A 26,474-nucleotide genomic window follows, 5' to 3' on the forward strand; every position below is an offset into this window, starting at 1 on the left:
CGGGCTTGCCATGGCGGAAGTGTGGCGTGTAGACTCTCCTCTCTGTGTTGCGGCTGCTGCTGTACGCGTTGTGTCAGTGGCGGGGCAGGAAACAAGCGCAGTGCGGGATGCAGTGGACGGGAGCGGTACAGCAGAAGCTCCCCTGTGTGTTCCTCACTCAGGTGAAGGATGAGCCCTCCTCCAAGCGGGAGCACCAGGTGACGCATGTCATTTTCTTCAGTGTGCACACATGCAGTGCCGCCAAGAGACATCATTTTATAATGTGATGGCTCTATATAAGCCATGTTCTAGCACGAGTATTCTCAAGTGGAAGTATGGAAACCATACAGTGGTGTTTCTCAACCTTGGTACAAGAGGCACAGTGAAAATAACCCAGGTTTCAAGTATATGATTACAGATAATTATGCGTATAGTTAGTGCTCAAGCATGCATAATCCTAAAACCTGGCCTGTTAGTTTGAATGACTTGAGGACCTTGGATGAGAAACCCTGCCCTACTGCTAGGGTGCAGCTCATTAGGAAGGAGTTATGACTTTACTGTAAGCACTGTAAAGGTGCCAATACACGTTACAATTATTGTATACAATATCGCATATCATCGCATCTTGGTTTTGCGATGAGATGAGATCTAGTACAAAAAGTATGTGCTGCACATACTTTTTGTACTAGATCTCATCTTATCTCATCGCAAAACCCAAATGAGATGAGATGCGATATTGTATACAATAATTGTAACGTGTATGGGCACCAAGTGAGGATTTGTTATTGGAAGCGCAGTGCATTCCAATTTGGGGATAACAGACAAAGGGGGAGATTCTCTAAGAATCTCCGCCCCCCCTTCGCCGCCCATCGCATATTTAATTATCGCATATGCTGTAACATATGCGATAATTAAGGCAAAGGACAGCTCTTGCGTTAAGAGCTGTCCTTTGCGGTGAGAGTCGCCGGGTCCCAGCAGGTCCCGGCGGCTCTCCCCTCCCTCCCACACCCGGCGCTGCTGCTGCTGCGCCGGGCTCTCCTCCTCCCTGCACCCGGAAGAGGATCAGTGCAGGGAGGAGGTCACAGGTCCGGGCAGCACTGCGCTGTGCTGCCCGGACACAGGTGAGGGGGGAGGGGGCGGCGGGGGTCGGCACAGGGTTGCGATAGAAGCCCATTGGCTTCTATGGGGCATCGCCAGATTTTTCTGCCGCGGTAACCCGGCGGGGGATGCTTACAGCATCCCAAAATGCGGTAAAAACCCCGATAACGTGGTTTTTACCGCATTTTTAGCTTAGAGAATCTCCCCCAAATGCATTATTCTGTATTTCAGAACAAAATGGTCTCCCTCTGTCATACCCCCTAGCACTGAATGATCACTTCACTAATTTTAGTATGCACATTTATACTATTGTCCATCTTTACTTCAGTGCAAGTAACAAATTCACATGGTTCACGCTCAGTGAAAAAATGTGTGGGTCCTGGGGACCCCTCCCTTTACAAAGTTAAGCTTCTACTCCACTGTTTCTGGGTCCTATCACATATATTGATTTTGGGCTAATGCCCAACCCCACCCCCACTACTGTTACTACAATGCCTATTGGGGTGGCAGAAGAATGAGTGGTTGGGTAGGGAGAGAGGACTTCATTGAAAAAGAGGAAATTACAGAGAGAGAGAAAGGGGGAGGAGCAAGAGAGGAAGGGGTTGCGAGAAGGAGTATAAAGGGGCATACACACGGAGCGATTTTGTGCTATTTTCTAAGCAATCTGACTAGATTGCTTAGAAAGTAAGCACAGCTCTCTCCGTGTGTATGCCCCGAGGGATTATCTCCTAGTATTCCCGCTATGCTGTTTTAGCGGGGCGCTGCGCCCTGCCTGATTTTTAAAGGGCAAAATGCACCCTGCCCCTCTGGCAGCGCCCCGCTAAAACAGCCTGCCTCCTCCTCTTATGGTTAGTGTTCCCGCTAGGCTGTTTTAGCGGGGCGCTGTGCCCTGCCCGATTTTTAAAGGGCAAAATGCGCCCTGCCCCTCTAGCAGCGCCCCGCTAATGCGGCGATGTGCGATGCGGCGGCCCGGGCACGCCTCCTTTGGTGACGCGGCGGCCCGGGCACGCCCCCTGTAGTGACGTGGCGGCCCGGGCACGCCCCCTGTAGTGACGTGGCGGCCCGGGCACGCACCCTGTAGTGACGCGACGGCCCGGGCACGCCTCCTGTAGTGACGTCGGCGGACCGGGCACGCCTCCTGTAGTGACGTCGGCGGACCGGGCACGTCCCCTCTAGTGACGTCGGCGTGCCCGGTCCGCCCCTCCAGCGCCCTGCCTTATTTGGTTCCTAGAAGGAACACTAATGGTGATATCGGGGAAGCCCGGCACCGCAGTATATAGCGGTGTCCGGCTCTTCCCCGGCAGTGGAGAGCCTTCGGTGCGGCCGGGCTCTCCGCCTTCAGCGACGACGGTGGCCGGGCCCGCCCCTTTTCTTGACGAGGGCGGCCGCCCAGAACAGTGATGTCGGCTGGCCCGATCAGCCCCCTTGACGCTGCCCCTGTGCAGCGGTGCCCTGCCCGCCCCTGTTCCTAGAAGGAACACTATTTCCTGCTAACGAAGTCAGTACATGCAGTCAAAATCTAGTCAAATTTCTTAGCAAATGACTGCAAATATCTCTGTGTGTACAGAATGAGAGATACTGATCGCAATCTCGCATTCTGAACCACTACCGGGCCTTTTTTTGCTTAAGCAAAATCACTTGGCACAAATCTCTGCATGTGTTTGTGCTCCCCATGGGAGATCTGGACACCAGGAAATCGCCTACCCTAAATAGCTTAGCAACATTGCTTAGCACACATTTCTATGTGTGTATGCCCCATATGTGGGGGCTGTAGTTATTCATTTACCTGCATTCATTTTATTAAATAAAAAAGAGGTCTGTGTGTGGTGGGCTATTTCTATGTGTGTGTGTGATATACTATGCATGTATTTCTGGTGAGCTGTGTGTGTGGTGTGCTATTACTGGCTCACAGCTCTGAGGTCATGGGTTTGATTCCCACCATGGCTCTAACTGTGCGGAGTTTGTATATTCTCCCCGCACTTGCGTGGGTTTCCTCTGGGTACTCCGGTTTCCTCCCACAATCTAAAAATATACTGGTAGGTTAATTGGCTCCCAACAAATTAACCCTAGAATGTCTGTGTGAGCATGTACATGTGGTAGGGAATATAGATTGTAAGCTCCACTGGGACAGGGACTGATGTGAGTGTTCAACTATACTCTCTAAAGCGCTGCGGAATCTGTGTGCCCTATATAAGAAACTGTTCATAAATAAATAAAATAAATTTATATGTGTGCAATATGCACCCCCCCCATGCAGGTATTATTATTATTATTTTTACATTTATAACTTATTATTATTTTTTGAGAACTCCTGCTATAGGTGACACAGTGAAATTTATAGCCCATGCAAAAGCGTCATGTGTGGGGGTTTTAGCGATCACTGCCCCTTAAGAGAAAATGTTGGAGGGAGAGAACGAGAAAGAGAGTGTGTGTCAGGGAGAGAAAAGATTTAGAGACCGTGCCAGGTAGAATGGGGGGAAGTATGGGGAGAAGAGAAAAGGATAAAGACACTAGGGGAAGAGAGAGAGCGAGAGATAAAGTGGTGACATGGAGGTTGAATAAGTGAGGGCTGGAGAAAGGGGAAGAGGGGAGAGCGCAGAGGAAAGAAAAAGGGGTGCAAGGGGAGAGAGGGTGGCAGCAACTGGGTGAGGTGAAGGGGAGGTGAGGGGATGGTGGGTGAGGTGACAATGGGAGGAGGTGTGGGTGGGGAGAGGAGGCAGGTCTCTCACTAGCATCGGCAGCTCTCCTGCTCCCTGTCACTGTCCGCCACTGCTTCTCTCCTGTGCTCCCTGTGCCAGATCCACAGTTTTTTCTGCATCAAAGTTTGTCCCACTCAGTTTGTAAAATGGATACCCAGGTTTGCTATTGAGCAAATTTGCGATCGCTTATTCATTACACACACACTGCCCTGTTTGCACCTATTCCTTTCCATGTTGTGGTTACAGATCTAGGGTCCGTGTAATAGAACCTACACTGTTCTTTTTATTGTAGGGAAAAATTAAAAAGTACCGTGTGTGTAAATTAGAGATGAGTGGTAAAAGCTGCAACGTCTGCATGTTGGTACAGCTTAGAAATTAGTTAGGTTTTCACCACATGCACAACACTCTTGTTACAATAGGTATCCTATGCTATTTAATACATGTGTGATGCGCCACAGGACTAAAACAACCAATTTTTTTTTTTTTTTTTTAGATGTTCAAAGTCATTGCTACAGAAACACTGAACCCGGTGGCACTGACTGCAGATATTCATAATGCGACACCTACTGAGAAGGTAGATGGTACATGTTGCTATGTGGCTATGCACAAAGGTATACAGATTGATCAATATTCATATTTGATCGTAGTGTGCAATATTAGGCTGACTAATATCAGTGGGGGGTATCCTGCGTGATTTGCAGTTTGGACATTTTGTTTCTTGAACTAAAGCTGTACAACAGTGGGCATTTGCAGATTATTGAGCGAAGTAGTACAAAACCATTTGCTAAGTAACTGAAACAGTTAATTTTGTTGTGAGATGTGTCTAAGTTAAAATAACAGTAAAACCTAAAACATTTTATTTCCCTCCAGCAGCCCCAACTCTAGTTTTCCTCTCCCCATAATCTAGCCACCTCTGCTAACACTTCTGTTGCTGCGTGGGAGATTTGGCTGAGGTAACAGTCCCCTCATAGCAACAGGGATCCCATCATTGTAGAATGCCGGTCCTACTTCAATGTGTTTATATCAGGAGGTTGTGGGGAGCATAACAGCTCCTGCCGCAGGATGTAACTGATGGTATTCTGCAGTGTATAATGACAGCAGCATGTTGCCTGTATTATATTCTCCAAAACACCCTGCTCTCTTACTGATTACTTAGCAGCCAGGCAATGGTGGAAAACGGCACAATCTTTTTGCAGAGAAAAAAAATCCATTTATAAAAATGTTTCTTGCATGATTTTTGGAATTGAAATTTTTTTTTCTTTATTTATGCTGTAATTATAGTTGTCTGTATTCATATGGTACTGCCTTGTGTTAGCAAAGAACATTTGAGCGTGTACTGAGAGTATACCAAGGGGAATAGCGTTTCCCTGCTCAGTGAGGAAAAACTAGCACATACCCATTGTTTAAATCAGAATTTCTCCCAGAACTAAAACTCTTTAACAACTTTGAAACTAAAAATCTGCACATAACTTGATATATTTCAACTTCCTATTTTGCAGGAAGTGGGTTACATATTTTTTTTATTTTTAACATTTATTTAGCTAATATGTGCTCCCTATTAACGTTAAATGAGCAACAAAGCACATGGATACTGCCATTAGTGGATGTGGCTTAATGTGGGGAATAAGTGTAGTATAACATTCAGTCAATTTGCATACAATTCACATAAACAAATATGCCTGACTCAATGACCCAGTGTATTTGGTAATTGCTGCTTTTCTCGCCATTGCAAAAGAAGCTTAGTAATTAAACGTCTGTGACAATTGTCAAACAGTGAATAGGAGGTGTGATAGTCTAGGGATCATTTGCTGGATTTAGAGTGGATGCAATTGACTCTATGACCCATACCTGCTACTCAGAGGGGGCTGTTCATAACATATTGGCAGTTCCGGATTATAACATAGGTAGAGGAGGCAAAAGTCTATGGGCCCCCGGCCCCACAACAACGTATCAAAATGCAGCCCATCTTAAACCCGTGGGCTGCACATACCATAGATTGCTGTTCACGAAAGAAGGGCTTCCTGTCACTGTAATAGCATTAAACCACAGCTCATGGCACTCAGGTTAACGGTTTAGCCACAGGCTTACTAACTGAGAAAATGGGCTTCTGTAATTGAATAGCTTCAAGCCCGGAGCTACAAGCCTGCAGTAAGCACTGTGTTTTTTTTTTTTTAAGTCCAGTCCTGTGTATGAAATGGTTTCTTTTTGCCCACTCTCAACTTTGATTCTTCTCTCCATCCCCCCCCCATAATTCCCTCATAGGTATCCCATACCTGTGGGCTCGATATGATAGGAAGCCGACTAAACAAGCAGAAAAGAGGTTTAAAAGGCATGTTTTCTCAAAAGGAAGTTCCAGAGGTTTGTACAATGTGTTTTCTTCAATTCTGTACCATTTGAGCTGTATCTATAAATACTATGGGGTCATTCCATGGTAACAAATGTTACACTTTGACTAAACAGATTAGGTGAAATATATTTTTTGAGCATGTGTTTTGAATAAACTGGTAACAAACGTTACGTGAAAAGGACAGAGCTGCAATATTTGTGACAGATAAATAAATTTCTCTGCTAATTGGTAAGGTCTGTTAATAAAAATACCTGTATTTGTATTAGATAGCCTGTAGTTTAAAACAGGGGGTAATGTCAAAGTTATGACTTGTTCATCCGTTGCCCAGAAAAAAATGAATTACAGAAAAGTAACAAACATTACACACAAACAATAAACATTACACAGTCAAATGTTCATCAATGATCATTGTAGGGAATGTCAAAAATACATTTAAACTAAATAGAGTAGTAAAGAACATGAAGGTGACTCAATGATCACGGGTAGCTTTTGTGAGAAATAAAACTTTCCTCTAACTTCTCCTGGTTTGGCGACCTACAAATTATACTTTATCTGCATCATGTGCCTTCACAAAATACAAATCTTTCTCCTTCATACTTCATGGCAGCCATTACATTGGGTTCATCCCTCTCTCCTCTCCAATTAGACAGGTAGTTTTTTCCCTTAGGATCCAGCCCCTCCTCTATATAATCTGGCACCTCCCCATAGACCATAGTCTTTTTCCTGTCTCCTTCTGTCTGTGACAGGTAGTCAGTTAGTTTATCTTTATTTATTTTTCTTTATATATGCCCGGTAGGCTGGTTATGCTATCGGAGACCTGGGCGGTCAGGCTGGCGGTGCCTCAAGCCTAAGTATGTCCGGGGCCGGTGGCAAGGACATTAAACCGGTAACCCTCAGCGTCCCTCCCCGCTGGTGCGTGTAAGTATCACCTGAGTCAGGTATCCGGCGTCTCCTACGTCTCCCGGTGTCCGTATGCAGGCCCCGACTCGCATGGTGAGTGCGCTGGGCTCCCTCGGCAGTCCGGTCTCAGGCTGCGCCTGGAGACGCGCGTCACTTCCGGCGGATGCACGCGGCGTGCGGGTCACGGCCGCGTGCGTTCCAGCTACGCGGAAGTACGCGCCAGGCTGACTGGCGCCGGCGGGAAGGAGGGGGACGCTGGCTGCTCGGGCAGCATGTATTTAAAAGGCGCCTGGTCGGTGTTACAGGCGCGGGGCTGTGTTTTGTGGACACAGGACGTTTTGGTCTGGTAGAAGCCAGGAACTGTTACCATGGAGGATGCCTCTCAGAAAAATGTTACACCGCCGCCCAGGTAAGTCCTCTCATAGAGGACACGCTATTCATGCCAGTTGTCAGTCAGATAGTTAGTATCTTTCTCTTGTTTTGTAGTGTGCCTTCAGTGCCCAGAAAGAAAGTGGCTAAGACTAAGAATACTAAAGTCTGTCCAGGATGTGATAGAGCTTTTGTCGGAGAGACAGTGCTGTGTTTAGAGTGCCTGACAAAAAGAGATGTTGGAATGAATATATCGGCCCAATTAGCTGAGATGAGAGACTGGATGAAGAAAAATTTTATTTCCAAGGAGGAATATGCAGGGAATAAAAGGTCCAGGTCCCAGACTAGCCTTGATAAGGATGACGGGGATGTGTCTGTGCATGATGATGTGGACAAGGAGGAGTCTGGTGGCTCATCAGCTGAATCAGGCGAAGTGTTGGAGGACGAGCGTCTGTTTAATGTGGAGTTGGTAGAAGCAGTGCTAAAAAATCTTTATAGGACACTTAACTATAAACAGCCTGCAAAGTCTGAGTTTGATGCACTGTTTGAGGATCGATCCAAAAAAGGGAGATCTTTTCCAGTACATAAAGTTGTGAAGGATATCCTAGCTAAAGAGTGGCAGGGTGTCGACAAGAGAGTGGGGTCGACTAAGAGAATTCAAAAAATGTTTCCCATTGAGGATGAAGAATTCATTAAATGGTGTAATATACCCAAAGTCGACGCAGCAGTGTCAGAAGTGACGACTCGTACTACCATTCCCCTTGAGGATGGGGCGTCACTCAAGGACGCAATGGATAAGAAAATGGAGAGTGCTCTGAAAAGATTACACATCTCCGCCTCAGTCTCGCTAAAATCAGGAGTGGCCTTGGCCTCCCTCTCTCGGGCTCTCAGGATCTGGTGTTCTGCCTTACAGGAGGACATACAGGAAAAGGTTTCCCGTGATCAGATCTGCAAGAGTCTTACCCAGATTCAGCTAGCGGTGGACTATATGTGTGAGGCCTCTCTAGATGGTCTTGATTTTGCAGCAAAATCCCTGACATCAGGGTTGGTGGCCCGCAGGGCTTTATGGCTTAAGTCATGGGCGGCAGATTCCCATTCAAAGAACAAGCTAGCGACATTGCCTTATGAGGGTGCTTTCCTTTTTGGCAGTCGTTTGGATCAGATGATTCAAAGAATGTCAGGTGGTAAATCAGTCAGATTACCACAGGATAGAAGAGGGAGGTTTTCCTCATATTCTTCCAGACAAGCGTATAGACAGGCCAAATCCTACAGGCCAGGCAGGTCTGTCCGGGACAGATACGCACAGGGGACGTCTAGAGCCTTTTTTCGGCAGTACGTCAAGAAAAGAGGCGAAAGTTCTGGAGCCACACAGAAGCAGTGACGGTGGTCCCATGGTGGAGCAGGCCCAGGTAGCTGGAAGGCTGTTGGGTTTCGCTCGCATCTGGGAACAAACCGTCCGAGACAGATGGGTTCTGGAGGTAGTCAAGACGGGCTATCGGCTGGAATTCATGTCAAGGCCAAGAATGGCGAAATTTTGTGTTTCAGAGATCCCAGTTTCGAAGATAGAAAGGGAATCTCTAAATTTAAGTTTAAAGGGACTCATCGCGTCAGGAGCAGTGGTGGAAGTCCCGGAGGAAGAGAAAGGGGCCGGTTTTTATTCTCGTCTTTTCATAGTCAGCAAGAGTTCTGGAGGTTACAGAACTATATTAGATTTAAGAAAATTAAACTTGCGCATAAAGAAGAGAAGTTTCCACATGGAGACCACAAAGTCTATCCTGATGGGGTTGAGAAGAAACGATTATATGGTCTCTATCGACCTAAAAGACGCCTACTTCCATATTCCCATTTTCCCAGGCGACAGAAAATATCTGCGATTCTGCATAGGTCACGATCATTACCAGTTCACCTGTCTACCCTTCGGCCTCACCTCTTCACCAAGGGTCTTTACCAAGGTTCTAGTGGTGTTGATAGAAGAACTGAGAAAAAAGAAAGTCATGATATGGGCATATCTAGACGATCTGTTGATTGTGGCACCGTCAGAAGAAGAGGTGATCACAGCAAGGGACTACACCATTCAGTTTCTTCAAGAACACGGGTGGCTATTGAATTGGGAGAAGAGTTGTCTGAGGCCAACACAGAGTCTTCAGTTTCTGGGGGTGTTGGTGGATACCGTAAGGTTCCAAATGTCCTTATCCACAAAGAGATGCGAGAAAATCCAACAACTAATCTCGACGATCTACGAGGAGGATCGCATACCACTCAGATCAGCAATGAGCCTTTTAGGGATGATGGCGTCTACGGTGGACATAATCCCATGGGCCAGATGGAGGATGAGGCCTCTCCAGTGGTCCCTCCTAGGTTACTCGAGAAGACTGGTGCCGCTGGAAAGGAAGATAAAAATCTCAGAGGCAGTCAAAGAATCCCTAATATGGTGGGAGGCCGATCAGCTAGTACCAAGAAAGTCTTCACTGGCAAGCCCCCGTTACAGGGTGATCACCACAGACGCCAGTGCCATGGGTTGGGGGGCTCATGGTCTGGGCAGGACATGCCAAGGTCTGTGGTCCCTTCGAGAGTCAGAGTTTTCCTCCAATCACAGGGAACTAAGAGCCGTCTGGAAGGCAATAGAATTCTTCAGCGAAGATATCAGAGGTGCGCACCTGCGCATTTTTTCGGACAACGCCACTACCGTCTCCTATGTCAACAGACAAGGAGGTACACGGAGTCACGTGCTCTTAGAAGAGGTTCGAAACATCATGTGTTGGGCCGAGGAGAATCTGCTGTCAATATCAGCGCTCCATGTGCTGGGAGAAGACAATCAGCTCGCAGACTATTTGAGCCGCACAAGCGTGGTTCCGGGCGAATGGGAACTGAAGGATTCAGTTTTTCAGAGAATAGTGGAGCAGTTCGGTCAACCGGAGGTGGATCTCATGGCTTCAGCGGCCAACAAGAAGCTGCCACAATTCTACTCCCGATACCCAACTTGGGGGTCAAGCGGAGTGGACGCCCTATCTCAGAGTTGGGAGTTTCACCTGGGGTATGTGTTTCCTCCAATTTCCCTCATTCACAGGACATTGTGGAAGGTCAGAACAGAAGGGGTCCAAGTCATAGCCATTCTACCCTACTGGCCCAGGAGGGCTTAGTTCCCCATGTTAGAGAGCATGGCGATTGCGGGTCCAGTGTTTCTTCCAGTGACTCAAGATTTGCTCAAGCAGGGCCCAGTCAATTGTCAAGAGCCTCACAAATTGAATTTAGCGGCCTGGAAATTGAAAGGCGGCAGCTGAGAGACAAAAATGTATCCCCGGAAGTCATTGAGGTACTTCTCCAAGCAAGGAAGAAGATATCGTCAGAAATCTATTATAGAATATGGCGGGTGTTCGCAGCATGGTCCAAGGACAAGTTCAGTTTTCCTAAAGCAAACATTCCCCAAGTGTTACAGTTCCTTTGTGATGGGCTTAACAAAGGGCTTTCGGCTTCGACACTCAAGGTCCAGATATCGGCACTGAGTGTGCTGCTGGACAGGAAACTAGCGGAGCATAGTTTAATTAAAAGATTTTGCCAAGCTATCAAGAAAATCCGGCCTAGGATTAGGTCAATAATCCCCCAGTGGGATCTTAATTTTTAGTCTTGAATGGACTAATGGAGGCTCCGTTTGAGCCGTTGGACAGAGCGAAGTTAAAGTTTCTAACATGGAAGATGTTATTTTTAGTTGCAATAACCTCAGCAAAAAGAGTGGGAGAGATTCATGCTCTGTGCATTAAAGAGCAGTATTTGAAGATTTTCCCGGATCGGGTAGTATTGAGGACTAGACCGGCCTTTCTACCCAAGGTGGTTTCCTCATTTAATTTAAGTCAAGAGATTGTTTTGCCTTGTTTTTTTCCAAAATCCTCTGACGAAGAAAGAGGAAAAGTTGCATACATTAGATGTCTTGAGAGCTATCAAGATATATCTACACAGGACAATGGGGTTCAGGAAGTCAGAAGCACTATTCGTGATTCCCCAGGGGGCAAAGAAAGGGTTGGCTCCGTCAAAACAATCAATGTCAAGGTGGCTAAAAGAGGTAATTGCCTTCACTTACAGAAAAGTTGGTCGTGAAGTTCCTGAGGGTATTAAGGCTCACTCAACAAGGGCAATGGCGGTTTCTTGGGCGAGAGAGGCCAAAGTTTCGGCTAAGGAAATCTGTCAAGCAGCCACCTGGTCTTCCTTGCATACCTTCTCTAAGCATTATGCATTGGATGTCGCGAGCCCTAGTTTTGGAAGTGAAGTTCTTAAGCAAGTCTTGGCTTAAGGTATAGTATAACCCACCCTACTGCTTTGGTACATCCCAATGTAATGGCTGCCATGAAGTATGAAGGAGAAAGCAAGGATTATACTCACGATAATACCTTTTCTTCGGAATACTTCATGGCAGCCCAAAAATTTGTTGGCCCTCCCTATTTGTGTTTTTTCCCTAGGATCAGGATGGAGACAGTCAAAGACTATGGTCTATGGGGAGGTGCCAGATTATATAGAGGAGGGGCTGGATCCTAAGGGAAAAAACTACCTGTCTAATTGGAGAGGAGAGAGGGATGAACCCAATGTAATGGCTGCCATGAAGTATTCCGAAGAAAAGGTATTATCGTGAGTATAATCCTTGCTTTTTCCACCTTTTGAAGGAATTGTATCTTGAGGATACTAGAGTATATTGCATACATTGTTGTTTCTTAAAAAACAATCATTTGAATTCATCTAGCAACTTTGAAAAATCACCTCTGTTCCTGTTTTCATGGAATGACCCTATAGTTTTATTTAAACTATCAAACAGTTATTTTTTACTGAATTAACTGCAAATCGAGGATGTTTTAATATCTTTTTTTCATTATTTCTTATTTGATGTTTTTAGATTTCATTTGGAATGTTGATGATGACTTCAAATCTGTCCCTGAATTTTGGATCCCAGCAAAAGGCGTGAAACAGTCCAATGGGAAACCATATCCTGATGAAAATGGGCACATACCAGGTACAAGCAGGATAAATGGCTTCGTGGAGTGTGTGACTATTGCCTTTTACAAAATATGAATGCATACCTATTTACAGTGTTAGCGAGAGGAGAGATCTATTGACATTTACCTCAAGAAATCCTAATACACACTTGCCATCCAGACATTTTCCCTATCATATCCAATCTTCAAGCAGTACTTTCTAGCTGTATTACTACAGTATATTACATTACTATACAGGGAGTCCACATCGGATACCTGATTGTTCAGTGCTCTTGATTTTGCACATTGCGTCATCTAAAATGTTTTTACATACTGGGATCAGAGTGGCTTTCCTCATTTAGTTTTATCATTGCTCAATACAACAGACTTTCATGTAAAAAAATTAACAGTCTGTTAGCAGATATGCTAAACAGGTGCAGGCAAAAGTATAACCTAACAGGAACTCTTTATGTAGAAACAGGAACAAACACATGCTGCTTTTAGCATAAAGAAAAGGAGAGTCTGGATAAACACACAGGAGTGGACTGAGGACATGAAAGCACAGATTTCAATGAGCCTGATTCATACCTGATAGCAGGGCAAATATGTTCTCAAAATGGCCAAACCATGTGCACTGCAGGTTTTTTTTGTTGCTGCAGCATTCCTTTAATTTCACCACATTGTAAACACATTTAACTTCTAATTACATACACTTTTTTTTATCTATGCTATATATCTATGCTTTATATTTTTATTAACATTATTATTATTACGAATTTTACCTCTAGCCCTCAAAGCCGCAGAGAATAATCAGCTTTGATAAACTGATCTCTAGTTACTATGAACCCTGAAATCTTGATCTAATTCTGAATGCCCTCCTTCCATTAAAACCTCTACTCTTGCCATCTGTCTGTGTAGACCGCTCTACCTTCACACCCAAATACAGTATGGCTGCTGCATTGGAGAAACGGTTTTTGTTTCTGCTGATAGCAAACATAGCTTTCCATTAGTGCTTTCATGAGAATGTGTGTACATTTATATGCTAGTTGAAATGCTGCTTTGGTTTCAGTAATTTTTACGGCTTTTGTGCTACTAATCACAGTTTTTATTTTAATGGGGTGTGGTATATTATGTTGACATTCAGAATTATCCACAGCACAATGTCAACATTTTCTGAATGTTAACATGTTGACAAGTCAACATTATCACAATGTAAACATTCTGAATGTCAAGTCAGATTGTAAAAAATGGTATTTTAAGCTAACCCTAAAAACATGTCATGTCGGCATGTTAAGTGTTGATATAATTACTACCTTTCAGGGGGCACAGATTGCAGCATATATTTGCTATGTGTTAAAATGCTGCATGTAATTGTACTAGCGTGGTAGAAGCTTTAAAAATAGTGTGCTAGCTAAGGGCTGATCTTGTAGACGTGAGATGTGCTGGGATTCGTCCTTGGTTTCAATAGATTTGTTAGACATGATCTCCTATTCACCAAAATACATTCTCTTAAACATGTTTCCATGTTCCTAAAACAGTATGGACATCATTCTGAGCTGCATGCAAGTTGGCCTTCTAGTATGCTTGGAGATGTGGATCTTCGTGTGTATTCAGAAAGTTCACTTATAAATGTTTTATCTCCTCATTTGTATTCTGAATTTACCATAGTCACATTTCCCTTTTGGTAGTTACCCAATCCTTCTGACTAGAATGTACTACAAGGCAGTTTCCTCAATAGGACAGTGTTAGTACATGGTATCACTGTTATGCTGTGGTAAGCACCACCCTCTGTATTCCCCCAACACACTGTGTTATGATCAATGGGAGAGAAAAGATAATATGTTTGTAAATGGACAGAGAAACATGTGGGTACAAGTGAATAAGGTTACTTCCATGCCAGGTCCATTGTTCCAGAGCAGCATTGACTCCCCCTATCCCTTTGCATGAGCTCCCTGATATCCAGTTACTACACTGCACCAAACAAAATAAGCCTGAGAACCGTGATTCAGGAGGCTGTTTATTTTATTTATTATTATTTATTAGCAGTTTCTTATATAGCGCACACATATTCAGCAGCGCATTACAGAGAATATTTTGAACATTCGCATCAGTCCCTGCCCCAGTGGAGCTTACAGTGTATATTCACTACTGCAGGGGTGGTCAACCGGTCGGAGGTAAAGAGCCGAAAAATATCTGTAGTCAAGCTAAAGAGCCGAAAGCGCGCACGCCAAAAAGGGGCATGGTCTATTTGGAAGTAGGCCATGCCCCATTTTTGTGTCTATGCCAAGCCAAACATTTTGTTTTTGTATCCTGACGAAAGGTGCTCCAATAAATGCACCTGAAACTTTGATAATTCATATGCTGCTGTGACAGTGTGCTTATTATAAAAAAACGCCGGGGAGTGCCGCACCAGTTGCCGACAGTAGTAGCAATGCTTAAAGCCCGCACCAGTTGCCGACTAGTAGCACAACATAACACCCACTCGTTGCCGACAGTAGTAGTACAGCGTAACACCTGCAAAAGTTGCTGACAGTAGTAGCACTGTGGAGAGCCTGCACCAGTTGCCGACAGTACTAGTGCTGCATAACACCCACATCTGCAGCCCTACTCCTGTCGGCAACTTAACGGTCACGTCAGTTGCCGACAGTAGTAGCACTGCGTAACACCCAGACCAGTTGCTGACAGGAGTTGTGCTGTACAACATCCACACAAGTAGCCGACAGCAGTAGCGCTGCATAACTTCCAGACCAGTCACTGACTGAATAAAAGCCTCACATTTTATTTACCTTCAAATCTGGCTGGTAGTTCATCTTCTGCTCCTTCCATCAGCCCTGACCCAGTGTAGCTCCGCCTCTTTCCTCATGTGTTGCTCCGCCATCCATCCCAGGTAGCTCCACCTAATTTTCATGCCATTGCCAGCCAGTGCTACTATTCATGCAGTCAAAGTTAGGAGCCGGGAGAGAGCTTCCTGATGCTGGCACCGCTGCCTGTCATCCAGTGAGACACTGACAGGCAGCAGCAGCCAGAGAGGACAGCAGCGGGAACGCAGAGCAGGGAGAGCATCTCTACTGGATGGTGCCTCCTTGCCCTGCATCCTGTGCCTAGCCGCCGGGACCTTTGATCTCCCTCCGTCAGTGGTCAGACACCCGCACTCCTGAGCCTTCCCCTCGGCGGCAGCATCCTCCCAGCGCTGAATACCCGCTCGAACTGAGGTGAAGAAATAAATGACATGCGGCAGCCAGGCTGCCTTTCCAGTGACACTGGCTGTGGCTCCCCGGGGAGCCACGGCGCACAGTTTGGGAACCACTGGGTTAATGTATGAGAGGAGAATGGGAGCAGGAGCTGCACTTTAACAGGGGGAGAGCCATGGGTTGGCCACCCCTGTCCTACTACATGTGCACACACACACACACAGACATTCTAGGGTTAATTTGTTAGGAGCCAATTAGCCTACCAGAATATTTTTGGATTGTGGGAGAAAACCAGAGTACCCGGAGGAAACCCACGCAAGTGCGGGGAGAGTATACAAACTCTGCACAGTTAGAGCCATGATGGGAATCAAACCCATGACCTCAGTGCTGTGAGGCAGTAATGCTAACCATTACACCATCCGTATTGCCTCGAGATACATGTATTTTTTTTATTATTATTATTATTATTATTATTATTATTATAATATTCAATTGAAAAGCACATTTTTTTTTAAATAAGTGGTTACATATCCCTCCTAAAGGTTTTATTCTATTTGTTGTACTTAGTGATTATAGGTTTTATTTTGTATCCTTCTGGATCTATAATCCAGAAGGATACAATGTCTATCAATTAACTGATTTCTGACACTCCACAACACAGGTGCTTATTGGTTAATGGACCAGATTTATTGGAGAATACAACTTTTAAATACAATGGGCGGTATTCAATGAGAATACCTGCGAGGTGCAGCGAATCCTTTTTAGGATTCGCTGCACATTCGCCACGTTCCGGAGCCGGCGGGCTCCGGTATTCAACGTGTCAGGGGCTCGCTGCCCCTGACTGGCGAATATGAGCTCCTGCGGCGTATGCCGCAGGGAGCCTGAGGACGGTGGCAGGCAAAGAGATGGAAGTCTCTCTGCCTGCCCCAGAACTTTGTGGGGGGTAGGTGGGCTCCCCGGGTGCCAGGCAGCACAGGCTGCCCCCCGGGGGTGCCAGCAGGGGACCTATATTCACTATACCCGATCGTAACGATCGGGTGCAGTGAATATATGAATATGTAATGAGCGGCTCGGCTCCGGCGCCCCCTGCTGGCTGCTGTGTAAAAAAAAAAAATTTTTTTTTTTTTTTTAAATTAAATATATATTCATGTGCTTACAGCACATGAATAAAAATAGCATGCCCCTCCTCAGAATAAAATTCCTGATTTTTTGACACCAAATGTAAAAAACAAAACACTTTATTTTAAAAGTTCACATTCCACTTCACCATAAAAAGATAGCGATTGCTACTCGGTGAATCATGGTGAAAAAAAACCTTGAAATGTATTCGCCATGTGGTCATTGAATAGGGTGATTCACCGTTTTAGTCAGAAATTCGCCAAACAGCACAAATTCGCCATAAAAACATGTCGAATCAGGCTCATTGAATACCGCCCAATATTTGGTGTCTGTAGCCCATCATTCTGAAGAACCTGTATAGATGAAAGAGAAAATGTGTTGCAGTGTCCTTGACTATTTAAACCAGGGGTGGCCAAACCTATCCTCAAGATCTACCAACGGTGCATGTTTTCCAGGCAACCTGTGGATCTATAGTAGGAATGAATGCAGCATGTTTCAAAATGTGACAGTTAGTATTGACTGCAGCTGTGCAGCAGCTAGGTGATGTGGAAAATGTGGACCATTGGTAGATCTCGAGGACCGGTTTGGCCACCCCTGATTTAAACGCAGCTGTTTTCCAATTCTCACAAACCACCAGTTCTTTTTCGCACCGGAAACAGACTAACTGCATAATCTAAAGGTGCCCACACGCTAGAAAGATCTGTGATCTTAAGATTTATCATAAAGGTGCATACACACTGGACGATGTATGCACTGAAAGACATCGATGACCAATTTCCCTTTTACTTCCCCAGTGACCTGGACAAAGATGTGCATACACACTAAACAATTTGACGAAAGACTAACAATCTAGCTACGATCTACAGTATAGGCTTTTTTAAAAAGCTATCCAAATTGAATTGCCAGCACAGTCAACGCACAACTATGATGAACGGCCAGCGGGGACGTGCATTGTTGTTTGTAGCATACACACTGAAAGATCTTTTGACCAATATCGTTAAGAAGGGCCCAAATGAACGATATAAAAAAAAAAAACTCTCTTTTTGTCCCTATTCCAAATTTTAATATAAATGTGCTAATAATATGTAATAGTGGGGCAGATGTATGAAAGTTTGTTATGGGAGAGAAGGGGTATCAGCGCACGTTATGTGCACTGATACCGCTTCTCCCCCATGTATGATGGAGCCAGCGTGCGGGAAAGGACAGGGGCACTATGTGGCCCTGTCCATTTCGGCGCTACTATCTAAATGATAGCAGGCCGAATCTATGAACGGTCAGCATCGCATGATACCGCTTTTGGCTTCGCCAGCAGCAGACTGGTGAAGCGTATCTAAACAGCAGGGACAGCGCTGTCCCTGCTGTTAGCTGTGGGCTGCGCTGGGGATTTTGCGTGAGCAGCGAGATCCCGCGCATGCTGTCAAGCCGGCCGGGGGATAGGAGACAACGCATCAGTGTAAACTGATGCACTATCTCCAGGAGGGGACATTGCCGGAGGGGGGAGTTAGCGCTCCCACGCTTCGGCAGACAAGATGTTAATACATCTTGTCGATGTCCCTTCCTGCTTTGCCTCGCTAATGAGGCGAAGCAGGAAGTATTATAGCGGTGCGATAAGCGCTGCTATAATACATCTGCCCCAATGTCCATTTTCATTTATTATATGGCAGTTTGGAGCCAAATGACTTAAAACACCTGTATTATACTACTATACTTTAATTATATTTAGATAATTCCTGATAGGAAATAGAAAGGCAGCATATATACTCCTTTTGTTTATAGGGCTTTTTGTGCCACGAGGGTACGGAGTTGCCTTGGCTGGCTGTGCACCTTCCCATACGTCCCACTTTATTTTTGTAATGAAATGGGTCTCTGCACTTCATAACTTACAGGTATGCTAACATACAACATGCCTTTAACACTGTTTCATATACTCTGTTGCACATGGAGCTGTAAATACCCACTAGTTACTCTATGTTGCTAGACTTGGATGCATGAGCAGCACAGAAAAAAAAAGTAAAATTTGGACCAGTGTACATCTCTAAATTAGAGGAATTTTAGGACTACAGGTATTTGACTGGCTGATTAAATTGCCAATATGCAGCCAACAGCCATGGGCTTTAAAACATTTGTCCAGTGCGGTACCTTCAACGTTGATATTAGTCCTGCACACCTTTATGGGGTGTGAGAAAAAATAGTGATAATTATGGTCAAAATCGGCCATTCCTGAATGGCACAATAAAGTGATCTTATTTAATTAAATTGCCGGTACTTGTTTCCTAGCACGGCGCCTGTCTTGGGTCATCGCATACCTTAAGTTAAGGTATGCGATGGACGCGACCGACGTGATTTTAGGGCTATTTTTAGCCTTTTCCCCGACAATTAAAAAATCGCGTCCATCGCATGCCTTAACTTAAGGTATGCGATGCGACCGACGCAATTTAACATTGAATGCATTGTATTTAATGTTAAATTCCTATGTAAAATCGGGTCCATTGTATGCCATTATAATGGCATACAATGCGACCGATGCGATGGACCCGATTTTACATAGGGAACAATGTTAAATGGCCCAATGGAGCCGATTTTTGATTGTATACCCACCCTGATGGTTAATTTGTATGTGAAATCCCCCCCCCCCCCCCCCCCATTGTTAACGCCACCCCACGATGAACGCCAACCCGAAGCTTGGAGGCGAGGGGCGGTGGTACGCGTCCTCCGACCTTTTCATACCCCCACTATCCACGTCGGCGTGGAGTTGATTGTATATAGTGTGGCGAGCGCACGGGTAATACCTGTGAAGTAATGCGCGTCCCCTTGCGGGGCTCGCCACGCTTCGGGCTCGGTGGTTTGCCACACTGGATAGTGGGGGTGTGAAAAGGTCGGAGGATGCGTACCGCCGCCCCTCGCCCCCACGCTTCAGGTTGGCGTTCATCGTGGGGTGGCGTTAACAATGGGGGGGGCATTTGACCCATCAGGGTGGGGATACAATGAAAATTGGGGTCTGGGGGCATTTAACATTGGGGCCAATGTAAAATCGGGTCTCAGGGACCATCGGGTCATTGGTTCCAATGTAAAAATCTAGGACCCGATGGATACAATTTTTATCGCTGGCGCCGTGCTAGGAAACAAGTACCAAATTGCCTAATACTGTTATTACCTTATTAAGAAATGCTTGTTGGTGCTATTTAATTGACATTTCACCATATGCTTATAATTTGTATTTTTTCTTTAGGATGGGTGCCTGTGGAAAATAGCAATAAACAGTATTGCTGGCATTCAAGTGCTGTAAATTATGAATTAGGTGTTGCAATAATATTAACACGCCATCCAGAAGATCCTGGAGCCTTGTTAATCTATCTAAAGTATTTGTGTGAACTTCTTGAACAAACTCTGGAACTCATTGGTACTAATATTAATGGAAACCCCTATGGTGAGTATAAGATGTAGATAAAAAATGATAGCATGGTCTTGCTTTCACTTTAGAAGTAGTTCTTAAACCATTGTGGTAGAAATTTGTAGTAGCATCTGGATGCAGGAAAACACTTGTCTGGATGCTTTGTGTGGAAGCGCGAACTGGGAGCCAACTTGAACTTTGGCACAGATCATTGTGACCGGTGATGGCCTTTTCGGGTTTCTCATCTACAACGCAAGATGAGCTGTTTTGATCCAGGTATTTTTTCTTGTCTATATCATGAAAGCATCTACAGACAAGGTTTTTGCACATTCTTAAAGGGTCTGACTGAATATTTCTCCCTGGGAGAGGTGGTGTAATGCACTTGGACAGAGGTTTCAATGTGATCTGGTGAAGACTTCCAATAGGAAGCAAACTTAGGGGTTTTCTTCCCTGTCCCCAATGTTCGGGGTTTGCACATGTGTAAACTCCGGGAGGGAAGGGGGGGCAGCCATCCCCATAAATGCGCGGACCATTCCACAGGTGTGGTGATGCCTGCTTGGTGCATGTGAAGGGGATGTGTTCGGGTACACATCCCCTTCACATGATAGAGAGGAGATTCAGCGCCGTGTAGTCTTAATTCTTCCATCATAACCTATAATTAAGAAGCACAGACAGTCACCTATATATTTCTTCATACTGCCCTTCAAACTCTAGAAATAAATGGAATTAAGGATTCAGATTTCAGACATTTTGTTGTTTAAGAAGGGGGGAAAAATATTTTTTTTCATTCCAGGTTATACAATTGGCCATAAGAGTATGGAGTAAACCTTATCACAGTTTTCAATGCTTTTATTTTCTCACTAAGGGTATATGGTGCAATGTATATCTTTGCCTAAGGTACACCCCAACACTGTTAACATTACTGATCAGGCCACAATAGGGGAAAGAGCTATTTTTTTTTCTGGTTATAACATTCTTCATCTTTAGGGCCCACAGTTTTGCTCATTTTGTCCTTATGGTAAGGGGAGAAAGGTTGTGTATTTGCATGTTTAAATCTTGGAGGCACACGATAATTTGCTATTGCTTTAGCTTTGGGCCCTTTACCGCCTGAATACAAAGTTGAGGATTTAAACAAGACTATTTATACTGGTGGCTGCATACCTGGAGGATCTGCTTAATCATACTTTAAACTGTATACAAACTATAAAATGTATCTTTCCAATCTGGCTGGGTTTAACGAAATTCTGGAGATGTCTGGGAACAAATTTAAATTTACCATTTGCTTCCAACAGCTGGAATTGGACAAAATTTTTTATTTGTTTACATTGATTAAATAAATTTTTCTAAACAACCAATTTTGACAGTTTTCCATGTTTGGGAGCAAACGGGCAATTGTGATTTGCTCGCAAAAATTACCAGATTTTCATTCCAACCAATCAGATTGGAAAGATTTTATAGTGTATATCCATCTTCACTCATTTTCTGGAGATAACTCAAGAAATATGAGAGAGAGATATGAGCAATCACGAAGGTGTTTCATCAGGTCAAAATATTGTCAATACTCTATATTCTCTGAAGTTCTATTCCAGTAAAATAGTCTTCCTGCTAATTCCTTGACAACTTTGCTTCCTGGTTTACCAACCATCTTCTCTTCAGATCTTCCATCTATAATCTTAGGTAACATCAATATCCCTATCTTTAGGCCTCTAAACTCCTTACCCTCTCATCATCTGGTCTCTCTCAATAAACTTCCCATGTGAGTGGGCACTCGCATTCTAGTCTTCACTAACGGTTGTGATATTTCTCATTACACCAGTTTCCGGTGGCCCCTCTCTAACCATCACCTTCTCTATTTTAATTTAACACTCCTTCTCTGTGTCCAAAGGCTAACATTGAGCATAAAATTGCAACTATAGTTATAGCTATCCTCACTTTTTGACTCGCTTCTCTCCTCTATTGTCTCTAACCTTTCCTTCTCTGGGAGATATTCCATTAAGTGACTTTCGACTAGTCGAAAAAACTGCACTTTAGGTTGAATTTACATTCGACCTATTCAATTAAATTGACTAGTGGTTCGACAAGTAATTTTTTGGTGAAAAATTACTAAAACTATCCGCAATTGAATACTAAAGTCTATTTTCTTTGCTAGCCCAAAAAAATCACTTAATTGAATATCCATCTCCCCGAAACCCCTTAAACCACTTTCAGACTGCAAATGGAGTGTTGCACAGGGACTTTGAAACTGTTCAGTCCCAGTACGACCCTGCATTTTGGTCTGTTCAGACCTCCTCAGCAAACCGGTAATATTGCCGGTTTGCTGGCATAATCGAGGTGGGGGAGGAGGCAGCACTTAGAGCTGGCACAGCTCCAAGCATTTACTCCTCCATTGGTGTGAACGAGAAATGGGTCGCTCAACCCGAGTAAACGGTTCACTCCGCAAAGCAACACGGCAAAGATACTGTAAGAACCCTTCTTTTTTACCGGTTTGTATTACCGTGTTGCTACAGTAGGAGCAAGTTTCATCTTTGCTCCTTTGGTCATGGCTAGCCATGGTTATTCCTTTGTTCTCAGCTGCAATACAATACAAATTGGGTGCAATATGAAAGTGGTATAAGTCTCTTCATGACCTTAATTCCCATCTACTTTAACTTTTAGAGGATAAATTTATTAAAATGAGATGTTGCCCATAGAAACCAATTGGATCTTAGCACCACCTAAAGGATAAAATCTAGACTCTGATTGGTTTCTATGTTCAACATCTCGCTTCTAAAAATTCACACTATAATAAATGTATCCTTAGGTGTCCTCAAGGGTCTGTATCTATCCTATTTCCCCCCATGCATCCTCTTTAGGCTCATCAGCTCTATTGACCTCCAATATCATTTCTATACTGATAATACCCTATTTTACTCCACTACCAAAATGTCTATCTAGCCCCCAACTGCAATAGCTTGTAATTATGCTTGACTTTTCCCTCTCCTTTAAAATGAGACCTTCAGTACCTTTTACAGTCCCGCTGTTACCATCTCAAAACTGTTTACAGGATCAGACCTTTTCTCACCCCGTTACGAATGTCCTTATCCTCCTATATGGCCTTCCCGACTACTGCCTCTTTTCTCCAGTCTGTCTTTAATTATGCTGTTTGGCTCACCTCCCACTTCAAACAAATTACACTGGCCCTCCTTCAGAACCCAATTCACACACACTTGCTTTTAAACCCTTCCTCCAATCCCCTCCCATATACTGTACATCTCTGACCTAATCTCACTTCTACCTCCTGCCCTCTTCCAACCATAAATGAAATGCTGCCTCTGTCAACTGCTTACTTTCTCTTAATACCCACCACTAGGATTTTGCCTATGTTGCTACCTACATCTGGAATTCTCTAAAAAAACAATTAATCAGACATAGGGGGTTATTCTGGTTCACTCGAATAGGCACACTCGCTCTCTAATGGACAAAACCATATGTACTGCAGGTGGGGCAGATGTAACATGTGCAGAGGGTTAGATTTGGGTGTTTTATTGTTTCTGTGCAGGGTACATGCTGTCTGCTTTATTTTTACATTGCAATATAGATCTGTTTGAAGTACAAACCTTACCCAAATCTAACACTCTGCACATGTTACATCAGCCCCACTTGCAGTGAACATGGTTTTGTCCATTAGAAAGTGATTGTGCCTTTGCGAGTGAACCAGAATAAGCCCCATAGTGTAACCTGTCTGTCTTGGCCTTCCATATCATGGTAAAAATGGGAAGATTTGGTTTTATATGTAAGTTAGAATGTAATATGGTGTACATGAGTGACTATGTACATCATTCTGAGGTGTTCTTTATGCAGGTATTGGCAATAAGAAGAATCCAATTCACCTCCTTGTGCCTCATGGCACGCTCCTCATTTGTGATCTCCCAGCCCTGGATCATAAAAGTTTAATATCCTGGTTTGACCAATGTCAAGAAGGAAAAGTTGAAGGCATTGTATGGCATTGCAAAGATCGATCTTTAATTAAGGTACAGTAAATAAAACATTATGACTTGCAAGAGATGAATACATTTTATAAAGAGAATGCATAGCAAGTGGCAATAACAGATGCCAGTGGCAAGTCTTACAAATGCTTCAGCCTATAACTCCGATTTATGGATGTCCTAAACATAATTTTCAGATGTAGCCATAAAGCCTGTATATTAGTTTCGGTACTTGTGTATTATCATGGCGCCCATCGCATCGTATACCATAAGGCATACGATGGTATGCGATGCGATATCGCGCAATGTCATACAATTTTAAAATTGTATGACATTGTATATGGCATACAATGAGATGGGATGCGATTATAAATTGTATAAGCACCCTAATGGGTGCTTACAATGTTAAATGCACCCCCACGCCACCTCCCACTATAAACGTGAACCCGAAGCGTGGCGAGTGCAGCGAGTCCGCGAGGGTCAGCGGTACGCATCATACGACATTTTCATACCCCCACTATCCACATCAAGTTGATTTTACATAGTGTAGCTAGCCCGAAGCGTGGCAAGCATAATTTCACAGGTATATGCGTCCGCTTCGGACTCGGTGGCTCGCCACACTATTTAAAATCAACTCCACGCCGATGTGGATAGTGGGGGTATGAAAAGGTCGTAGGACGCGTACCGCCGCCCCTAGCGGGCTCGCTGCACTCGCCACGCTTCGGGTTCACGTTTATAGTGGGGGATGGCGTGGGGGTGCATTTAACATTGTAAGCACTCATTAGGGTGCTTATACAATTCTTAATCGAATAGGGGTCTAAAATCGCATAGCATGCTATCGGGTGTATGGCATGCGATGCGATAAAAACATTGTGCGATCAATATCGGGGGTGCCGTGATAATACACAAGTACCTTAGTTTCTCCCATACACTAATTCCCTGCTATACGTTCAAGCATTACTACTAGACAGATTAATGTGTAGAAGAGGTTGCTACTGTATCATTAGGGGGGGGGGGGGGGGGGAGAAATAGAACATTTACTGTATATTACAGCCACAAGCCCTTTCTTTACAGACAGGGTCACCGTACTCTTCCTTTAAGAAATATTAACACCCACCCACCCCCCCCCCTCAATTTTTTTTAGTTAAACTAATTCAAATGATAAAAATATATATTTTAAAGCTTATCCAAAACATTTTTTTTTTAACAATTGTAAAATATGTAAATAGCTGGAACATTATGATTAATTTCCCAGGAATACACTATGGCCATTTACATTTCCCTAATGTTTGATTCGTCATACTGTTCATAACCAGATCAGATTACACACAGCCTGCTTTAGTTGCAAACAATGCCACCATGCCAGGAAAATTTTGAACTTGGGGACACAATTTGTACATTATCTCTAGCTGATTAAACTAATTAATAAAATCATCAATTGGTTTTAAAGGGATAGTATGGTAAGCCTGTGTATATATGTACTGATTATAAATGTGAAATAATCTAATGATTGCCTTTTTATAGAATTTATCAAACCACACATGACATGCTTGCTACATATCATTCTAAGGGAGTATCCAATTTCCCCCAGTAAAACATCAGGAGTGAAAAGCAGCCTTTTTTCCACTATTTTTCCTAATTGTTTTTTTATTGGCCAATCCTATTGGAACCATTTTTGCTGCGAAAAACACAGGTTCCATGAAACTTGTGTTTTATCTAAAAGCAGGGCTGCATTTAATAATTTCATTTTTTTTGTCTGTTGGAGGCAGGCAAAACAAATCCCTAATAAGCCACGGCACATGCTGGCTTGTTGGGTTTAATTAGATAGGCTTGCCCAGGGCTATTACCCACAATCAACCATCTCTAGTATTAAGATATTGTCCTAATGTATTTCTCCTTTCCTTACTTGTATTCTTAAGTCTCATTTTATATGTATGTGTGTCTCTATAAGCTTGTTGTTGGAATTTTAGAAACAAGATTTTAGGTTTCCTAGTGCTTACCCTCGGATAACAGGATATTTACAGACTTTTTTTTTTCTCCTCTTCTAGCTCCATCGCCATCATCTTGGATTATGCTGGCCACTCACAGACACATACTTAAGTTCTAAAAAAGTTTCCATCAGCATGGATTTGTGTAAATTTGAATACGACGCTGCTCCAAGTAGTTTACTAAGAAAATTTTCTAAAAAAGATGATCAGCAATTTGACAGTTTAAAGGACATTGTGCTAGACTGAAGACATTGTACAGTAGACTGTACCTAGACCAACCCCGAGTAATGTGAGTATGCAAAAGATGTCCCTTTTGTAAGGATTTCTACATGGTTGGAGCCTTGACTCCGATGTTGTGCTTATGATCTTACTATAAATAAACTGCTATCTACTACATTTTTGTTCATTTTACTAACAAGTGGTTCACATTTCATAGGAATCTAATATATTATTATTTTTATTATTTTTTA

At 43.9% G+C, this 26,474-nt stretch overlaps 1 protein-coding gene across 1 annotated transcript; it reads left to right on the forward strand.

Moving 5' to 3' along the window:
* Positions 1-26,400, forward strand: RLIG1 (RNA 5'-phosphate and 3'-OH ligase 1). Its single transcript, XM_083182363.1, has 7 exons — positions 1-197; positions 4,270-4,387; positions 6,039-6,134; positions 12,272-12,388; positions 19,890-20,087; positions 23,892-24,061; positions 26,065-26,400. Exons 1-7 carry the CDS (start codon positions 108-110, stop codon positions 26,248-26,250), a joined length of 975 nt encoding a protein of 324 aa, XP_083038489.1. The 5' UTR covers positions 1-107; the 3' UTR covers positions 26,251-26,400.
* Positions 26,401-26,474: the final 74 nt, after the last annotated feature.

The sequence above is a fragment of the Crinia signifera genome, chromosome 4 (genome assembly GCF_055691185.1).
Source record: "Crinia signifera chromosome 4, ASM5569118v1, whole genome shotgun sequence".
Classification (NCBI taxonomy): domain Eukaryota; kingdom Metazoa; phylum Chordata; class Amphibia; order Anura; family Myobatrachidae; genus Crinia; species Crinia signifera.

What these genes read in the sequence shown, in the direction of transcription:
- RLIG1 (XM_083182363.1), top strand. Translation starts at nt 108, where the DNA reads ATGCAGTGGACGGGAGCGGTACAGCAGAAGCTCCCCTGTGTGTTCCTC. An exon ending in CTCAAAAGGAAGTTCCAGAG is followed by an intron (nt 6,135 to 12,271) that starts GTTTGTACAATG and finishes TGATGTTTTTAG; the next exon opens with ATTTCATTTGGAATGTTGAT. An exon ending in TATTAATGGAAACCCCTATG is followed by an intron (nt 20,088 to 23,891) that starts GTGAGTATAAGA and finishes TTCTTTATGCAG; the next exon opens with GTATTGGCAATAAGAAGAAT.